At 38.4% G+C, this 21,061-nt stretch overlaps 1 protein-coding gene across 6 annotated transcripts in view; it reads left to right on the forward strand.

Annotated features, from left to right (window-relative positions):
* Positions 1-476: 476 nt before the first annotated feature.
* The window catches only part of LOC135084584 (glycerol kinase 3), a 40,632-nt gene continuing 20,047 nt past the window's right edge, over positions 477-21,061 (forward strand). For 2 of the 6 annotated variants that reach the window (XM_063979355.1, XM_063979356.1), the window contains exon 1: positions 477-645. Coding sequence is in view for 4 of the 6 variants with exons in the window: in XM_063979357.1 (XP_063835427.1) it covers positions 4,579-4,615 (37 nt within the window). In the remaining 2 variants the exon portion in view is untranslated. Of the gene's footprint in view, positions 646-4,482; positions 4,616-6,122; positions 6,274-21,061 lie in introns of those variants that run through there. The other 4 variants (XM_063979352.1, XM_063979353.1, XM_063979357.1 and 1 more) reach the window with 3 other exon arrangements.

A 21,061-nucleotide genomic window follows, 5' to 3' on the forward strand; every position in this document is an offset into this window, starting at 1 on the left:
GTCGTCATTGTGCAGTTTGGAGTTACAAAATAATCTTCTGGCTGTGATAAAATTACTGTTTGATGTTTATTTATTAAGCTACAGACAGTGTTTCATGATTAAATCTGAATAAATACAAATTAATTCACCACGAACTTGCGATTTAGATAAAGGGAGGCCATCTTGAAACTAGTTTTTTTGATGATTCAGATTCCTCAAATCAGTCTCTCTTCCTCTCAAACACATGCCTGTCCATATTGGAGTAAAAGAGACAGATATATTAGGTTTATTATGAAATTGTTTGTCAGCAAAGTAGACCCCCTTTTCTTGTCGCAAATGTCACAATGACGTTTGTAAAGTAGTTTTATTTTAACGTCTGTCTGGTCGATCGATAGATAACCTTGCTGGACAATTTGCCGCATAGTGTACTTGCGCCCAACTCCTGTTATCTCCTCTCATTTTCTATTGGTGGAAACAAAATAAATAAAAGTGTTAATGTCAAAAAAAATTATGTGAGACAGTGGCTAAATCAGAGTCGTGAATTGGTGTCACCTTTCGTAATAATTACGAAAAAAATTGATAAAAAATTGAAAAACTATGTGAATACTGTGCAACAGCAAAACAAATTAACCGTAAAAATTTCAACAATATCAGAAAAAATAGAGGGTAAGTCAGTTTATTGATTTTCTTATACCTTCACAAGTTGCTTGCTTAGCGAATTCAAGTTAGGTAATATCAATTAATTTGTAATTATAGCTACAAAATCTTCTTTACATCTGTAAGTAGAAATATAAATACAGAATTTCTATAGAGGAATTACCGAAAATTGCTTTAACCATAAAGATAAATAGGTTATAGTATGACATGTTACTTCCTATAAAATTGACTCAATACATACTGTATTCCGCAGGTGTGTCAATATATTTTTTAATACTCGTATACTCGTATTAAGTATTAAGAAATACAACATTTTTGGGTTTTATTATTGATACTTATTATATCTTTCAGTTATAAAAATATTAATTGTTTTGTAAACAATGTGCTCTTACTATCAGTTCAATTTAGTATCCTGATCCAAAGTCCAAAACTTCATGCAAATGTAATTAGTGGTTTCAAAGATCTTGAATCTTTTTGTATGTGTTAAAAAAAATTAAAATATGAACTTGTACATTTTAGTGGATTTTTTGGAGTTTTTAGTAAATTAGTTTATTTACCCTCTTTAAGAATTACATACAAAATGTTACGTTTCAGTACTTATTCTGAATAGATAAGACTGCTATACTTATCTTTATGTCATAATATCCAAATCTATAGTCCCACCATTAATTCATTTATTTAATGTAAACCTTAATTGCACAGAACTAAAGTTCAAAGGGCGAACCTAATGCTGTTGACTGCTGCTATTGTACGTAGCAGGCTTGCTATCATTCTAAAATCATCGGGCCTTAATTCTTACGGTCAGTTCATCCCCATTTTATTGCATACATCCGTGTTTTTGTCTTAACCACCTTTTAAATGTCCTAAATATCCAGTACAATATGTTTACCAATTGTCAATTAGTTTATTTGTGAAACTAGCGGCCGCCCGCGACTTCGTACGCATGGATCCCGTTTTACCACCTTAGGAGTTGAATTTTGTAAAATCCAGTCTTAGTGAGCACCTACGTTCTAGAAGGAACCCCCATGCAAAATTTGAGACTCCTAGCACTTGTAGTTTCTGAGATTTCGATTTGAGATTTTGATGAGTGAGTGAGTCAGTCAATCAGTGACCTTTCGTTTTTATTAAGATGTATTCGTAATGTTAATTTTGACTCCTGTTTTTACATGACACTAAAAGTGGCCTTATTTTGGTTTTCTTTGTGTCCTAGCATGTTACTCATTTTTTAAAGTTTGAATTGATTGAAGTTCTAACTATTATAAGTTGCAAACTACAAAAGCATACTTAGATATTAGTTAAAAAGAGGAATTAAAATAATATAAAACAATTTTCACTATCTTTCTTCTAAAAGTTGTAAACTATCTAATATCTATTAATCACATCTACTTGAGCTAGGTTTAGATTTTTCTTTGCACATAATTTCATTTCTATGTAGGTAGGATAATAATAAATAATGTCTTTGAAGAATAAAACTGCATTGAAATGACCATTTTCTACAATATCGTACATATAACACAATAGTAATGTAACTCGAAATTTATATTTTCTCAGATTTCACAAAAAATACGCACAATGGCCCAATCAAGAGGCTAATGCCCGTTTTCACCATCAATCCCTATTTTTTTTTAAGTGACCCCTATGGTAACACATAACAGGAATTTGGTTTTCATATGGGTCACTTAAAGTTGGGGATTAATGGTGAAAACGGGCATAAGTGCAGTATTCGATTTCCCTGCAAAACTATGACAAAAAAATTAAATAATTCAATATGGCTAGAAATAAAAAGTAATACGCGATATGTGATTAGTAATGCGTTTAATATGTCACAGTAAATATTGTTTTGTTTACGAAAACAAAAGAAATAGCATTTTGTTTATTTAGTGCTACCATGTGGGCTGAAAAACAAAAATAGATTGCGTGGGTTTGAAGAGGAAGGCTCGTAAAAACACACGACTGCCTTTGCGCGACACTTCAACGCGCCCCGTTTCTTTATGCAATTTTTTAAATAAAAGTCAACCTTATGCCAAGGGAATAAAGCTCGTATGTGTATATTATATGTATATTACGGGTAGCATAGCGTATTTTTATGAGTTTTCACTTCAAGTCTTTGTTTACTCTGTAAGTTCTTTCAGAGGGCTTTCTTTTTCCTTGTAGGTATATTTTCTGCAATGTTGCCTTAGCAGGGTGTGTTCATGAAGTCCTTGAAGGTGTATTAAATACTGGAAAATGTTATACAATCGCGACTTGTCAGGTCAACACATGTTTGCTGCGCAGTTAAAAGATTCCATTACAGTTTACTCAGCGTCGAATAATTCGTGACTCCCAAAAAGTTCCAAGCCAAAAAGTTCGCATCGCAAGTGGCAACATGTTTTTGTTACAATTAGAAATGTGTTGTCAACTTTTTGGCCACTTTTGGTGTTACAATTTGTCGCTGACTGTACCAATAAGAAAGAGTAGTAAGGTTTTCGATTAAAAATATTTTAAAGTTTACAAATCACGTGATGCCTCGAGGGTCGGTGTCCGTACCAACTGTATTGTTAGTTATGTTGTCTAATTGGCATCAATACAAAGTTTTTCTGTGCCAATATCTTGTTATCGTCTGTAGTAGCCATATACTGAATACCTACTAGGCATAGTTTTCGCATCAGAACAAGGTGTAGTAAGCCCGCTTCCTGCACAGAGAATACTGAGGGGCATATAACTTAACACAGAACGAAGCTCGAAATCCTATTTAATTTCAAACAATATTTAGTTAGACCAATCTCGAAAAAAGATTAAAATGATAACTTTATATCCTTTACTTGACAAAATATTGATTCCCCTTTCATCCACTATTTCACATCTTCCAACTTTTATTTTCCATGCAAAAGTGTCCTAAGTCCAAAATGGATCAAAATTGGGTTCAGCGTGAAAACGTGAAAGATAGGTTAAAGTAACTTTCATAAATAATATTATAAAAGAAAGAAAGACACACTTTATTTAACGACATAAAGGCATAATGCATGCTTATTAAGAAGTAACTCTACTGTGTGATTTCCATAGTATCCGTAGTACCTGCACATCTGTCAATCCACTAGTGACGTCTATTAGAATACCTCAATGTAATTAAGTAGTAAAATAAATACCAAAAATGATTTAATGTTGATGCACGTGAAATATTTCAATAGATTTATAACATCATGTGCTGTCGTCGTGACTGGATTTTTGCAATATTTCATTCAGTTGTTTAATCGTAGAGATGTCAAAAATAACAGGTGTGATTTTTATTTGTATGTATTAAATCATATGTATGGGTATTAATCCTAATTGCTGTCACATTTGATGCTATTAAACATGTTTATTTCAACAAGTGGCAATTAGTGCTAAATTAATATTCATATTATTATTTGTAATGCCTCCATAGATCAATGCTAATAGACTGAGAGAATCTGAGTTTCTAGGTTCGACTCTTTATTCTCTTTAGTGTAAAAATTACTGTGTTTTGTTCCTAATTTGGTTAGGAGGATTTCGTACGGAGGGTACGTTGGTAGATTCCTATCTCTCCCCTCATTCTGACATTAGTTGGAACACCCCACACGATAAAAGTAAAAGATTCACATAATAATAATGTATGTCTTGTTGTATACAGTAGTTATTTGTTATGTGACGGAATTTAGCTCTCCTAAAATATCAGTGACACATTCCCAATACGTGCGAGTAAAAATAGCAGATATTATCAGCAAGTGACATGAGTATGGTGCGCATTTTACTTACCAACAAAATATCACATGATCCTGGTCTTGTCACAGTTCTAATTAGTTCTCATTCATGTTCTATTTTCATACTTACGACTTATGCAATCCCGACAAGTGTGCGACAAAAGGCGAAGCGGTGTGATTGTGTTTGGTGCATTATGTAAATTGTATTAAATATTAAATTTAAAATAATTTAAAGTGGATTATAATGGTCGCTGAGTTGCAGTTAAAGGCGCATATACACGGTAAATAATATTTTATGGACGTTTCCGATGAGTGGATTGGACATGTTTTAGATATTCAATTGTTTTCGTCTGCGGTTCTACGACCTCGTTGGCTTGTGCGATGTAGTAGAGATGTGTGTGGCAGCTTATTCGTGTGTGTGTTTGAATCTTACTATGCGTACAGGTAATTAAGTAGTGCTTACCTGACATAAATCCTTGGCCGAATTACACGGGGTTTTTACTTTTTATTGGTATAAAAAGTGGCATGTCGAGTTATTGCAGATAGCCTAGAAATAAAACTACTGCAGTAGTAAAAATGTAGGCCTCCGAAACCCAAAGAGTACCTAAATGAGTTTAATCCTAGGCCTCGGTGATTGGTTGGATCTTGGATCTAACTGTATTTGGATCCACATCGTGGGACGGCGGAAAGCGTTGGACGCAGGCCGCTATCAACCGGTCAATATAGAAATCATCGAGGGAGGCCTATGTTCAGCAGTTTATGTCCGAATATGGCTGAAATGATCATCATCATCATGTCAGCCATAGAACGTCCACTGCTGAACATAGGCCTCCCCTAATGCTTTCCACATTGATCGATTGGTAGCGGCCTGCATCCAGCGCTTCCCTGCTACCTTCACGATGTCGTCGGTCCACCTTGTAGGTGGACGTCCCACGCTGCGCCTTCCGGTACGCGGCCTCCATTCCAGAACCTTGCTGCCCCATCGGCCGTCAGTTCTGCGCACTATGTGCCCTGCCCATTGCCACTTCAGCTTGCTAATCCGTCGGGCTATGTCAGCGACTTTAGTTCGTTTACGGATTTCCTCATTTCTGATTCGATCTCGCAAAGAAACACCAAGTATCACCAAGAAATGATAATAATGATTAATATTCTTCTGATAAATCCTCACACTAATATGCGCAAAATTTGTCCTTGCATCGGGTCATTACAATGGATATACGATATAGAGCTTTGCGGATGTCAAATTTCGGATAAAGTAATCCCACTTATAACGGATGATGAACAACACGGCCCTATTAAGTAAAGAAAGTTGGTTATACTCTATCCAAGACCGTTAGTCACTATCAAAGTCCGAGTCGAGCTTGCGATATGAGTTGTGCGGGAAAATTCCACAATACAAAGGTTTATGACTTTATTGTGTGCACTCACTTCGTACCAAGTTAGTACGAAGTACGTTTTTGTGGAGGGAGATTTTTCAAAAGTCTGTAAAACTCCTATTAATCCACCTCCGCAGGCTCCAGATACTAGGCGGTTCTTTAGCTGCTATTGTACTACCCTCGCACCATTATCAGACGACTGCCTTTCTATTTAAGATCTAAAATGCCGTTATTGTACTTTTTCCGTCAAATTCTTATGTTTACTTTAGCCTTGATGCAAAGAAATTTGCATCGCCTTCGCATTTACCTAATAACCCCGGAGGCCAATGAACGCGTGACGTCATAGCGGTAAAATGGCGTCGGCGTGACGTCACACGTTCGAAAACTGATAACACGCGGGTGTGATACTGCCGCGCCTCCGCAGTACGGGTTTGTGTAGTGCGAGAAACAGTTGTGCGCGTGTTTTGCTTTTTAATTTTATTAATTTATTAATAAAAATAACTTGTGGCCAGTGTTGTAGAGACAAAGTGGTGAAAAAAGTTTTTAACACATTATGGTACAAGGTAAGAGAGTTAATTAATTTTATTTAAGTTTGTTTAGCTGTGTAGGTAGTAGGTATTTGTAAACAAACTTTGGTGGCAAATTATAATAATTGATCATTCAAAAGTAAATATACATAATGCTTCATTATGTGAAGTTGTTTAAATAACCTTCAAATAAACCTAAATAAAGTTTTAACTGCGATTTACTAGTGACTCGCTCTCAGCAGATCGATTGTTTAAAATATTAAATAAGTTTTTTAATCGATTGTGTTTTAACTACCTCTAACTATTAAAATAAGTATTAATACTAATAATAAAATTATGATGTAAATTTATTTGTGATGTTAGTAGTAATATTTTATAATTTAAAATAAAAATAATTGTATTACAAAAAGAAAATCTTATTAATTATACTATTTGTAATTTTATTTTCATAAACTGAACCTCGGACATCAACGCTTGTTAAGTAATTAAATTTTAAAAGTAATTATTATACTTTTTCACTTTAATAAAGTTGATTTAACGTTTTAACTATCTAAAAAAATATAGTAAACTTTATAATTAATAGAGGTATCACAATTAGCAGTAACAAGGCAGTAAATAATATTAATAATGTTGAATTGTGGATATTCTCGAATCGACAGAAAGTCGCATTTTTGTTGCAAAATGAGACTTATTACAACTAGATAAGATGTCATATAATTGTCATTGGATTTTGCCCGTACAGAAATATTTCATTCATCAACAGACGAGGAAAACGGCATAGTATTGCAACTCACGCGAACACGTTTATCGAGTTTCATAACCGCGGTACAGAACCGAACTGAAGACAGAGAAAACCATAACTTGGTTACTCGTTTTAGGGCTGTCTCTATTTGATATGTAAAAAAATAGTTTTTGAGTTAGGCCAATATTGCACACTTGATGAATTTGAAATAGGAAAAAATATAAAGGCAGTAAGGGCAAAGTTATTCCAATATTCATTTAATAAACATGCAATATTGCAATTTATACAGTATTATTTTACAAGTTTAGTAAATATAAAAACCAAAACTTGATGTCTATCGCGGTATTAAATGTTGAGTCTTGGGAATCATTGTTATGCTTATACAATGAGATTATTGTACATTTTTCAGATTTCACACAGCCAAAGATATTGTACTATGTGAAAATGTATTTTACCACAGTCGCGACGGTACTGTCATTAATTTTTATTCATAAATTAAGATGTACCTATGTATAATCATTTTTAAACTTTGTTATTTTGAGCACAGTCGTCAGCTGATAAAATGAGCAGAAAAGTTCTCGAGTGGCGACCACGGGCTAGAAAACGCAGCGTGGGCAGGCGTCCTACTAGGTGGACCGACGATCTGGTAAAGGTCGCGGGAAGAGCCTGGATGCGGGCAGCGCAAGATCGTTCATTGTGGAAAACCTTGGGGGAGGCCTTTATCCAGCAGTGGATGTCATTTGGCTGAAACAAACGAACGTCAGCCGATGGACCTGCTAAGAAATGTCGAATTCCCCCATTGTATTGTAAGGTTAAAAATAAATTCTGGTTATTTGCAATTTTTAATGGTATGTAGGTACGATGTGCTAGCACTGTACCTACATCAAGGTTGAATCGTTTTTAGTATGACAAAAAGAAGTTGTATTTCAACTTTCACACACATCAAACAGCAAGTTAACCACCATGCCAGAGGCTGGAGATTCAATTCTCGCACGATACAAATGTTTGTACAATTTTATAGTCTGGGTCATCATCATCTCAGCCATAGGACGTCCACTGCTGAACATAGGCCTCCTCCAATGATCCCATATTGACCGGTTGATAGCGGCCTGCGTCCAGTCCAGCCAGAGTAAATACAAATGAGTAAAATTCGGGGCAACTCACCGCTAATTCACGCTAAATTTTGTTAGTGTGTGCGTGCGCGCCGCATACGTATTGGCGCTCTCACATACAAACCGCGCTCGGGCGTTTCTATGAAGATGACCTACTCATTTGTATTTACGCTGGTCCAGCGCCTGGTCCACCTGGTCTGGGTATTTTCTATGAATAATGTTCGATCACGATAAGAGAAGTTGGGTTTACAAAAACAAGGGATTAAGTATGTTCGTTCATACTGTTTCTAGCACTTACAACATAGTACAAGTTTGAGTTAATTTGGAACTAGATGGCGCTGTGTTAAATATAGGTGACGACTGTGTAACATGTATTGTAGAACTATTTTATACAGATGTAGAGTTTACTAACTTACATTGATGAAAGGCTGGCTCAAAATTAAAACCTATGAACTTAAATAATTACGAAAAGTTAACCAATGCCGATTGAGCCGAGTTACCCATGTAGGTACCTCGGTGGTCAGAAAAGGTGCCCGGGAGGTCATAAATAATATTTTATTTTATTTAAGTATTTATTCAACAAAGTTTCAACAGCATTAAATTATCTTCTTCTTTTCGTGTCGATAACAAACCTACACAGTGCCAGCCCAAAACTCCACCACAAGAGTGGCGTTGTCAGCAGCACTCATCAAATCCTCCTGAGTGCAGTTGCTTGGGCACTCAGGGCACGACATCAGGTGCTTCATCGACTGGGGAACAAAACCGCACCTGCACTCCATGTTTAAACCATCCAAGAATCCCCACCTGACCAGATTGTCCGTACGAGTACTACGATCAACAGCATAAATTGCACACATGTGCAGAAAGATGTTGCTAATCTTATGCTAATTATAATAACACGTTGTAGTAAAATTATATATTATTATAAATAACGTGGATAGATGAGATAGGAGGTACTACGCTTTTAATATAAAAATAAATAATAAATCAAATGCAATGTAACGCAGTTGACTCAATTCTGAATCACTTTTACATGGTAATTAGCACTTTCTTGACGATAATTAATTATAATTAGTTTTTATCATTTTTTATGGCTCGAACAGTCGATCTCTGAACTTGTATTTATTTTTAACGAGTACTTTATTTTTGTAAGTAATTATTTTTAACTGCTCAGTTTTAAAATTTTCCTCGCTTTACTATACGACTTGTGTGGGCACTAGATAATGTCATTTTCAATAAATAACGATAATGCGTGTAAGGCTTATCTTTCTTTGGGTGGATACTAGAGATCCGGCATTGTAATTAATCACATGTAATTAATTAAGGCTGGCACGTTCAAGGCTGTTAAGTCATAATTTTTATGACACATTTATGTTAGTATTTGACATCTCATCGTTATGATTTATTATCTAGAATGTGTGTGAGTTTTGTTTTAAATTGCCCTGTTTAGGAACCAAAACAGTTTTGGTTTTGGTTTAAGGGCTACCGCTACTCCACTGGACCAAATCGTCTTGAGGTGACAACCTTAGTGTCAGAGTATTTGAACCACCAAAATTGGTGGTTAAACCAAAGTGGATTAGTGCCTTGCAAAACTGCATGCCCAAACAACTGCACGCAGGAAGATTTAATGAAGGCTACTGAGAACGCCACTCTTGTGGCGGAGTTTTGGGCGGTTAGGCCAGGTTCCCACTATGCCGGACCGGCATTTCTGCCGGAAAACGGACACCGGACAAGGGTGTTCATATTACACCGGATCACCGGATCCGAAATCCGAGCCGAATGAAGTGCGGGGAGCACGGGCGGGGCGGGGCGGGAAGCACGGGCGCGACGGGGTGCGCCGCAACCGCAACTCGTTCACACTACTCCGGTCCGGTGATTTTGCCGGCATTTTGTAGCGACAAAACGCTCGGTAAAAATGCCGGGCTCGGCGAAAAAGCCGGATCCGGGATAATGTGAACAGCTTCATACAATTTGTACCGCCGCTAGGCCTTCCGGCGATTTTACCGGACCGGGAGATCTGCCGGTCCAGCATAGTGGGAACCCGGCCTTACTGTGTGGGTTTGTTGTCGACACATTAAGAAGAAGAATAGCAAAACTATCCACGTTAGAAAATAGCTTACATTAAGAGTAGGCGCACACCGTTGATTTTTAGTTGGCCGATAGTTGTGCCCGATTTTAATTTGTATGAAGAATCGGCCAAGTCGAATCGGCGTAGTGTGCGCACTCCCATACATGCCCATACTGATCAACTGCCCGACTAAACTATCGGCCGACGAAAAATCAACGGTGTGCGCCTACTCTTATAAGATAAACTATGATGGTGCAAGTGCGTCAGAGGTGGTGACAGTATTAGCCTGCAGTTTAGTCTTCTCAGTGATGGCCAGCAAGTTGAGTGCCTGCATTGCACAGGCCACCACCACCGTCATATGGGACCAGCTGTGTGCTCCCAGCTGCACCCGTCGTCACCCATTCTGGGGGGCTTGTAGGGCCCGCCGATTAGCGGGCAACCACCCGGGCTTTGTCCGGAATCCCCATTGGCGTATCTAGGGTTAGTTTTTTTTAGGGGGACTGGGCCAGGCCCCTGACATGCCATGTAACTTGCGATTAGTATCATAGCTCAGGAGTTAGTACAATCGGTTCGGTAGCCCAACATCCTGGGGCCTGGCACCAGACCTTTCTGTACGCTAGTGTATACGCGCATGGGAATCCCACAGGACGGAGCACCGGAGTCTTTTTAGTGGGTATGCCTTGTCCTTCTGACTTGGTGATATTTCATGCATTTAAAAGAAGGCTTTACCAGATCGTCGGTCCACCTAGTAGGAGGCCTGCCCACGCTACGTCTTCCAGCCCATGGTCGCCACTCGAGAACTTTCCTGCCCCAACGGCCATCGTCTCAACGAAGCGGGAAGAGCCTGGATGCGGGCAGCGCAGGACCGTTCATTACGGAAAACCTTGGGGGAGGCCTTTTTCCAGCAGTGGACGTCATTTGGCTGAAACGAAACGAAAAGATGGCTCGTGCAATCGGCCTTAACCATTACAACAAGGTCTCGTTTATTATCTATTTTACTTTACAACTTTAGCAGGCAATAAACTTATAACTATTGTAACTAATAAAAGCGTAATCTTTATAAATGTCATTTTATAACATGACAGCCGAGTATTAAGTGCTGTAGATAAGGTAATGTGACACTTAAGTGTGGTTTACCTTAGAGTTTAGAATTACATGTACTTAATGGTGTAGATTAAATAACTAATCTAATAATTATCTTTCTTTGAAGTCGCATTATGTTGGAGATAAATAACTGGTTTATATAGTGTCATGCTCTGGGGCGGGCCCACCTTAACGTAGGTACATATAATAGATACGAAAGAAATGTATAAAATATGTATATAATTGTAGACTTAGTTAAAAAAAATGTATATCTATAGTTTTGTTGTAAACATTAATTCAAAGTGGTCCCGCCGGAGAGCATACTCCCTAGCGGGACCACCTAGAAGATTTCGTTACTGAAGGTTTCTGAATTCGTTTATAAGACCATAAAAATGTATATTAAATGTATACAAATCTGCTATACTCAATTTTTTATTTGATTTAGTATAAACCGATTTACGGCAAATTTAAAATTTCCTTTCGGAATATTTAGGGGAGACTGACCCAAAGCGGGCACCTTAAGGTAAAATAGGAAAAAAAAATACAGATTATGCAAAACGAAATAAGTTTTTATGACATAAGCTCAAAGTGGCACAGCGTGCTATGGAGAGGGCTATGCTCGGTGTTTCTTTACGAGATTATCGTTACATTCCAGGAGAGCGAAAAAACGAAATTTCTATTGCCCTGCTAAGATGCTTAAAGATTTGGATAACTTTCGATGTTTAGGTATATTGAAGATTAGTTACTGAATAATACTTTGTGGAATAAAAAAATTATAATTAATGAGGATCATTTCGATTTTTAGCTGTGAATGCAGATTTATCCTTAAGGATTTCTTAGCCCTATAAATCTTAAGGACTTAAGGATCAATTTTTGTCGTAGAACAAAAATTGACGAAGTTATGGCCAAATTACTAAAAAAGTTCACTGACCGCCCGGCGCGGGGACGATGACGTCACTATATCCGATCCGAACGCTGCCGGCGTACTGCGTGGATAGAAAATATTTTTTTCTAGCCAAACTATCAGTTTTAGAGAAAAACTTGTAATGACATTTATTCATCAGAATAAAGTAAGCTATCGATAGGTAATTTTTAAAAATAGAAATTGTGAAAAATAACGCAAAAAATCCATACGCTCATACGATTCAATGGAACGCAGAGACGGGGTCTCCGCGGTGGTATATTTGGCGATTTATTCAAATAAAGTGTTCATAAGTGTTCTTAGTCATATCTTCTTCCAAGTAAAATATAAAAATGTATAAGTATTAATTTATTTACTTCTAACAATAAGGTATAGCTGAGGCAGATACACTCTGCCTAGGCTACAAGACATTGCTATGAAGATCATTTCGATGTACACGCAATACCTACCTGTTATTTAGTTTTTCTGGGTTAAACCTACGTACCTACCTATCTATTCGCCGTTCCCATGGGCGGGCCAGCTGCTGCAGGAAAGGACAGCTGCTCCCTCCTGGAAATCTATTTAATCTTAGCCTAGAAGCTGGGTATGACTCCCCCGCCCCCCTCCTCTCCCCAGGTCATAAGCTGGGCATGACTTCCCCCTCGGCCAGAAGTTGGGTATGATTTACCCCTCCCCCAGGCCCGAAACTGGGTATGACTTGACCCCTCCCCCTCCCACCAGGCCAGAAGCTGGGTAAGGCTTGCCCCTCCCCCCAGGCCATAAGCATAAGCTGGATATGACTCCCCTTCGGTCAGAAGCTGGATATGACACCCCCCCTCCCCATGCCAGAAATGCCAGAAACTGGGTATGACTTGACCCCCCCCCCTCCCCCAGGCCAGAAGCTGGGTAAGGCTAGCCCCTTCCCCCAGTCCATAAGCATAAGCTAAGTATGACTCCCCCTCGGCCAGAAGCTGGGTATGACTTACCCCCCCCCCCCAGGCCAGAAACTCAGAAACTGGGTATGACTTGCCTCTCCCCCCCCCCCCCAGGCCAGAAACTGGGTATTAGCATCATATTATTATGTTCAATACAAACAATCATTAAGTTACACTCACCCCAACCGCGTCTCCGCATTGCATCGAATCCTATGAAAATGTGGTTTTTGGACATAGCGAAGGATATTTTACACAATTTTTATTTTTAAAAATTACTGGTCGATAGGTTACTTTATTTTGATGAATAAATGTTATTAAAAGTTTTTTTCCAAAACTGATAGTTTATCTGGAAAAAAATATTTTCCATCCCAATAGTACGCCGGCTGCGCTCGATTCGGATATAGTGACGTCACGCGGCCCTGCGTACATTGACTTTTAGCGGCAAAAACGGCCTATGTTTATTACTTAATATCTTCGTAAGTAATGGTCCGATTTGGATAATTCAAAAAGATATATCTTTCTTATGTCTTAAAGTTTAACGTAGATACTAGTTTTATTGAATTTTCTACAACAGTACTGATCCTCATTGCAAGATCAAATCAGAAATGAGGAGATCCGTAAACGAAAGTCACTGACATAGCCCAATGGATTAGTAAGCTGAAGTGGAAATGGGCAGGGCACATAGTAGGTACACAGAACTGACGGCCGATGGGGCAGCAAGGCTCTGGATCACCATCATCTCAGCCATAGGATGTCCACTGCTGAACATAGGCCTCCCCCAATACTGCCTGGTTGGTAGCAGCCTGCAGTCAGCCAGCGCCTTCCTGCTACCTTTATCAGGTCGTCAGTCCACCTTGTGGGTGGACGTCCCACGCTTCGTTTTCCGGTACGTGGCCTCTACTCCAGAACCTTGCTGCCCCATCGGCCGTCAGCTCTGCGTCCTATGTGCCCTGCCCATTGCCACTTCAGCTTGCTAATTCGTCGGGCTATGTTAGCGACTTTACTTAGTTCGTTTACGGATCTCTTCATTTCTGATTCGATCTCAAAGTCAAAGTCAAAATTTCTTTATTTGTTTAGACTAATAAATAGTTCTTACAAATCGTCATTTTGCTCTTAAGGAGCCTCTACATGTCTCATAATCTTTTTACCCTACCAGCGCTTCGAGACCAACATTTGGCAAGTGCTGAGAAGAAGCGCCGCAACAAACTCAGTCAGTCACCAGTTCACCACTGTCTGCCGGTTAATATAAATAAATAGAAAAAGCAGTAGTAGGTACATTTGATTCAGGAGCAGTTCACTGAATTTACCACGCATTCTTGTATGGTGTATCTTACAAGAATGGGTATACAAAATTGCGTGGTATATTAAACAAGGTAGTAACGTGCTAATATCTAGACTTACAGATTAAGATACTTAAATACTAGTAGAAATGACTCGCATTAATAAATTTGAATAACTTGGATTGACCAGTCCCCGAAAGCAGCGCCTGTTCACAGACATGACGAGTGAACCAGCCATCGCTTCACTCGACCATATTAGAGGGAATGTAACGATAATCTCGTAAAGAAACACCGAGCATAGCCCTCTCCATAGCACGCTGTGCCACTTTGAGCTTATGTCATAAAACTTATTTCGTTTTGCATAATCTGTATGTTTTTTTCCTATTTTACCTTAAGGTGCCCGCTTTGGGTCAGTCTCCCCTAAATGTTCCGAAAGGAAATTTTAAATTTGCCGTAAATCGGTTTATACTAAATCAAATAAAAAATTGAGTATAGCAGATTTGTATACATTTAATATACATTTTTATGGTCTTATAAACGAATTCAGAAACCTTCAGTAACGAAATCTTCTAGGTGGTCCCGCTAGGGAGTATGCTCTCCGGCGGGACCACTTTGAATTAATGTTTACAACAAAACTATAGATATACATTTTTTTTAACTAAGTCTACAATTATATACATATTTTATACATTTCTTTCGTATCTATTATATGTACCTACGTTAAGGTGGTCCCGCCCCAGAGCATGACACTTTATATAAGGTAAATTTTCCGTTTAAATCTAAATACATATAACTCAAAGGTGGCTGACTGACTGATATAGTGATCTATCAACGCACAGCCCAAACCATTGGACGTAGGCATCCGCTAAGAAAGGATTTTATGAAACTCCACCCTAAGGAGGTAAAACGGGATCCACGCGTACGAAGTCGCGGGCGGACGCTAGTTATTTATAATTATCTGTATCACTTTATTCCCGCGGCTTCGTCTGTGTAAGGTCAAAGTAATGTGTAGATATACAACGTAATAAATAATACATGCTCTTGTTATTTCTGCGAAAAACGTAGCCATTTCTAGGCTCCTTCCTTATACTTTTCCTTAATGCATCATGATCAAGATTGGCTTAGGCTCAGTTGCACCACCTAACTTTGACCGTAACCACAGAATAAGTAATAGTACAGGTACAGAAGGATTACTCCGCAAGACGATTTAAATAAATGCGAGTCTTGCTACGACGCGATACAGTGGAATTCAGCTCGCACAGCACTACGTACCTACAATTTTATTCACCTACAAGTTTTGTCTCTTTCTATCGCGTGCCTCTGAACTCTTCTTACGCTGTTAGTTAGTAGGTTGCTGTCTAGTGAAAAAATAATTAATCTACTTATTTGTAATGAGGTACGTATGTAGGTAAGTATGCATTCATTATGGAAAACCTTGGGAGAGGCCTTTGTCCAGCAGTTGACGTCATTTGGCTGAAACGAACGAACGCATTCTGAGCAGTAGTCATGGTAGGTTAGGTTCCTATACTATCCTAAGAATTATTGATTACCTACATGGCCAACATACCTTTCAGCATCTTTGGGAAGCGAAAAAAAAAGATAAATCCGGTAGATTACTTTTCGAATTTAAACACCCGAACGCCGCACAATATTTCTTTCTCTTTATGTCCATTTTAAATAATACTTCGATCATAGAAGTATAATCATACTACAACGCACGCCAGCGTCCCGACGAGCGCGCGCGTGACACTCGACTGATATAATACCCGCCGGCGGGGCGCTTCGCTGTAGGTAATTATCGGATGTACCGCGCGGAGTGAGCCAGGCCTGCCGTAACTATAACGATAACCGGTGTTTTTTGTATAGTTTGACAGATTTTTGACGTTTGTTATAAAGTCATAGTGCAATCCAGCCTTAGTGATTAAGGCGTAAAATGCAACAGTTGCAATAATTATTTCGCATTTAAGCAAACTAGTTAAGTTTGCTCGCGTATATTTATTTCTATAATGTTGTCTACCGTAATTAATTGTCGCCTTTATATTATCCTCATGTATTATGTATATTATGGTTTTTCTTCTGACCGATTTCTGAGTCATAAAATTGTAGATTCATAAAAATCTGTCTAGTAATTTTTGTATGAAGCCAAACAGAAACAACCGTTTGCTTTTATAATAATAGTAAGTTTGTTTACTCACGGTTGGCAACCCTGGTGCCTACAGATCCTACCATTACATTATATCTAGCATCTATTGTGGTTTTATCGTCATTTCCCGCGTTTTCTAGATTATTGCCTCCATTGGCTAAGTGTGAAGACGATTTTCCTCAATCAAGTCAAGGTTTTCACTCGCAACATCGCAGTAGGTTGTGGATATCCGTATGACATTGGGTTTTTATGACGGTAGTTTTAACTCTTATACTTTAAGATATGTAATATATTTTTTTAGGATTCCATAATCCGTCTAATGTCACTGAAAAACTATCACGCACGTCTCTATCTCAAAAATGGGGATACAAACTATCCTATGTTTTTTTCATGGGTCCCAAACTCTTCTTATCTTATCTTGTTTATGGGACGAGCTGAGCGTCCACGCGCACTGTGAGACCTCATAGTAATGTTTGTGAATACATGCTTTACACTGTTAGCCAGGAACCGTTTAGGCGCGATTGGGCCAATTCGCAATTGGTCCAATTCAAACGGCCAGGAACTTCAGCAGGAAAAAACTAGATACATAGGACAAGGGCACTAACTGGTGTCTTCGCTCGTTCGTTTCAGCCAAATGACATCCACTGCTGGACAAACTGGCGTCTTATTTTAGTTTTTTAATAGTTGCGATTTTGCAGCAAAAATGTAGTTTGATGTGCTTGCGACAGTATTGTACCTACCTATTAGGTATATTCGTATTACTGAAGCATTTATTACAATGCTAAGTTATTTGAGTTACTTTGTTTCAGACTGGACTTGTGTACTTTGTATTGTGATGACTAATTAATATTGCATAAGAACAAGACAAAAACTACAAAGAAAAGCAAATTTTATGTTAAAGTTCTTTTGTCTTTATAATTTTACTGAAGATACTCTTTTACAATTCTTTGTAAAATTGCAAAAATTTAATCACTAACAGCAATATTTTTCATATACCTATTCGCTAAAGAGATAACTTGTAATAACCTGCATGGAGACAAATAATTACTTTTTTATCTATCTTAAGTCTTTGCCAGATAATTATGAATATGAAAAATAAAATGAGCCGGAGGACGTAGTGTGGGCAGGCCTCCCACTAGGTGGACCGACGATCTGGTGAAGGTTGCAGGTCGAAGGTCTTTGTGGAAAACCTTGGGAAGGCCTTTGTCCAGCAGTGGACGTCTTTCGGCTGAAACGAACGACCGAACGAAAAAAACTGGAATTATGAATCTGGAAAATCGTTAAAGCCCTATTACTTTTTTTACTGTTCGGGTAAACGAACGATTGTCGTCAAGGTAAACAAAGCCAAGGGAAATACCTAGCTATAGTGACACTGTTAGCGACGTCAAAGAGAGTCAGAATTAATATTAGCAACATCATGTCAATTAGTTCAAATTAACTAATTAATCTGTTTCGTAATTAAGAAAATGAACATGAAATTTTCGCCAAAAAGGCAATACCGTAGCGAAAACCATCAGGCTCTCTCGCTTACTCACTCGGTAGGCCTCTTTCTTGCATTGTCTGATCTCTCACTTCCACAAAATAGCTTCTCTTTCACACTTTTCTGGAAAATCTGGAAAGTTCAGGAAAAAATAGAGAAGAAACGAGACGGAAATATCGGACCTCTCGCTTCGAACATTCTAGAGCGCGAGATAGCAATATGTTTTGTCCTTGTCTTGCACGGATGGTCCGTTGCGCGAGGCAATACCGTAAAGAGAGCCGTTTTAGGTTTTTTGGCAATAACTTCGCCAATTTTGGGAATTTTGAGATGAAACTTTTTGTATAATGTAGGTAATTTAATTACGCATCTGTAGAAAATAAGAAACCATTGTAAAACTACCTGCCAGTTGGAGAAAATTAGCAAAAACTGTGGATTTCCCGAAGACAGGGATAGCAATAGCATGTGAAAGCGGGACGGAGATAGCCGCTCCCCATAAATACGGAATGAACCGCTCCAGCTGGCATGTTGTGTTCAGTTCAGAGAATAAGTGCTCGAAGCAACAAGTGATCTGAAGAAGCAAGAACTGAGAAAAGGAAGCGAATAATAAACGCGAGAAGTCTCAGCAAGTGAAATAGTGGTTTTATTCCTGCAAGTAGCACCTACTACGCCTGACATAGTAAGGGCAAGCTCTCAACGGCAGTCATCATCGTCCGGTCAGCGCTCTAGAACACACACAAACGCATACAGTCCACTGCAGTCCACCACAGACACATTTTATTATCATTGATTCGCGGTGCTTGAACCAGTATAATCTTGTGTGGATGACTTGGGGCTTCTTTTATCACGGTTTGATTAGTTTGTGGAACCCTTATCACGGTGGCTTATGCAGTTGTTATAGGTACTATTTTGCAATGAAAATGTATAGTTTGACTAGCGGCCGCCCGCGACTTCTTACGCGTGAACCTCGTTTTACCCCTGTTAGATATCATGTTCATCAGCAGTGGACGTTCTGTGGCTGAAATGATGATGATAACACAATTTTCATTGAGCTTCCGACTTCCAAGGTTCCGACACACGTTGTTCTGTCCAAATCTTTAAATAGTGAATCCGAAATGAAAAATGTGAAAACATTTCTTGAATACTTCTTATGTAATAATAGTATAAATCTTCCGTAATTACGTTGTAATGACCTTAAACACAAATAAAACATATTAATATCGTGAATCATAGTCTTGAGCTTATACAAAAATTCCACAGTGAAGAGTATTGTGATTTTTTCCTAATCCAGAAATGTTTGGAAATCTTCCAATTTTGTTTCCATTTAAAGCCAAAGCCGTTTTCAAGCTTGCCAACAAACAGCGCATTTCCAATTGTATTGTATGGGTTTAGACAATAAAGCAAGTTCATGTTAATAAAACTCATTTATTTTTGTAAGCAGGTCGATTCGAACCACTGCTTCGGGACGATAAATGGTCTGACTGTTAATCATCTTTTCATTGGTTACTTTTCAAAATAAATCTTAAATGTGACCAAATAATAAAAGTTTGTGGGGCCCCGTCTCATTCCGGGTCATGGCTTCTGAAAAATTACCCTTTTTTAACCTCGGGAAATTTTTTGCATACCCACTGGTCGATGAGGACGGCCAGTGGGTTATGTGGGACTCCCCGCCTGGTCACTAAAGGCGGGGCCTATCCACAAATCCGACGGTGTCCATCGGAGCCCAATGAAACGGAGCCGCAGGTTATTGTCCTAGCTTGGACATTCGTCCGCAGGTCCTCTGAAAAAAAACCCTAGAATAGAAACTCCAAAGAAGATGTTATCAATATTTTCACATAAAATGTGTGTAAAGGCTGCAGATTGAGATATCATAGAATGTGCAGTTATCAATATGTACTAGTATTATATTATCTGTGATATGTATTGACAAAACAATAAGGATCTTTAATACCACATATTTTTTACCAGAACGATATCAATTTATGACTGGAGATTAACAATCCAAGAATGTATTTGACTAGTGTATCTGATACATAGCACACTTGAGTCTAGCATTTAATGATCTTAATATTATATCTTATAGAATGTCACACGAGCTACACTTAGGTGATAAAGTAATTGATGTTTACAAATACCTAGCCGTGATATGGCGGATCTGAGATAAATAGGTCTATTTGACATGATTAGCGTGATAGCAGATGTTGACATGTTGTGTATCTACTTGCTATTATTACAAATACTAATATTATAAAGAGGTATATAAGATATAACTAGTAAGTTTTGATATGAACGATAAGTCTCAGCAGACTCGGTACTTTTTGATAAAGCCAAAATACAACATTAAAATATGACCAGACGTATAGATTAGGGAATGCAGAATCGGTTCTGGTTTGAGGAACCGGGTTTTTCGGGTCTGGTGGTCATGAGAACCGGGAGCCCCGGTTTTTTCGGTTCTTTCGGTTCCAAAAAAACAATATTTTGATTATGTTTTTTTTATTGAAATAACACTTCTTTGAATAGACTAGGAATAATCAACAAACATGATTAACAATATTTTTCTATTTTTACTAAATTCTACTCCCAAAAATAAAAAGAAGTAAAATAATTAGTTTTCAATTGAGGTACAACAATCAGTCTTTTTCATCTTTCAACTTAACGATATATTTGACTATTTATAGGTATATTGACTGTCAGATGCAAAGCAAATAAAAGAGTCAGTGTTGCCAACTCTTACACAAAAATATCATCATCATCATCATTTAAACCATAGGATAGGACGTCCACTGCTGAACATTAACCTCCCCCAATGCTTTCCACGTTGATCGATTGGTAGCGGCCTGCGTCCAGCGCTACCCTGCTACCTTTATGATGTCGTCGGTTCACCTTGTGGGTGGACGTTCCACGCTGCGTTTTCCGGTACGCGGCCTCCATTCCAGGACCTTCCTGCCCCATCGGCCGTCAGTTCTGCGTCCGCGTCGGGCTATGTCCGCTGAGTCCGCTGACATAGAAATGAGGAGAAGGAAGGAGGAAATCTCATTTCTGATTCGATCTCGTAAAGAAACACCGAGCATAGCCCTCTCCAT

The sequence above is a fragment of the Ostrinia nubilalis genome, chromosome 26 (assembly GCF_963855985.1).
Source record: "Ostrinia nubilalis chromosome 26, ilOstNubi1.1, whole genome shotgun sequence".
Classification (NCBI taxonomy): Eukaryota; Metazoa; Arthropoda; class Insecta; order Lepidoptera; family Crambidae; genus Ostrinia; species Ostrinia nubilalis.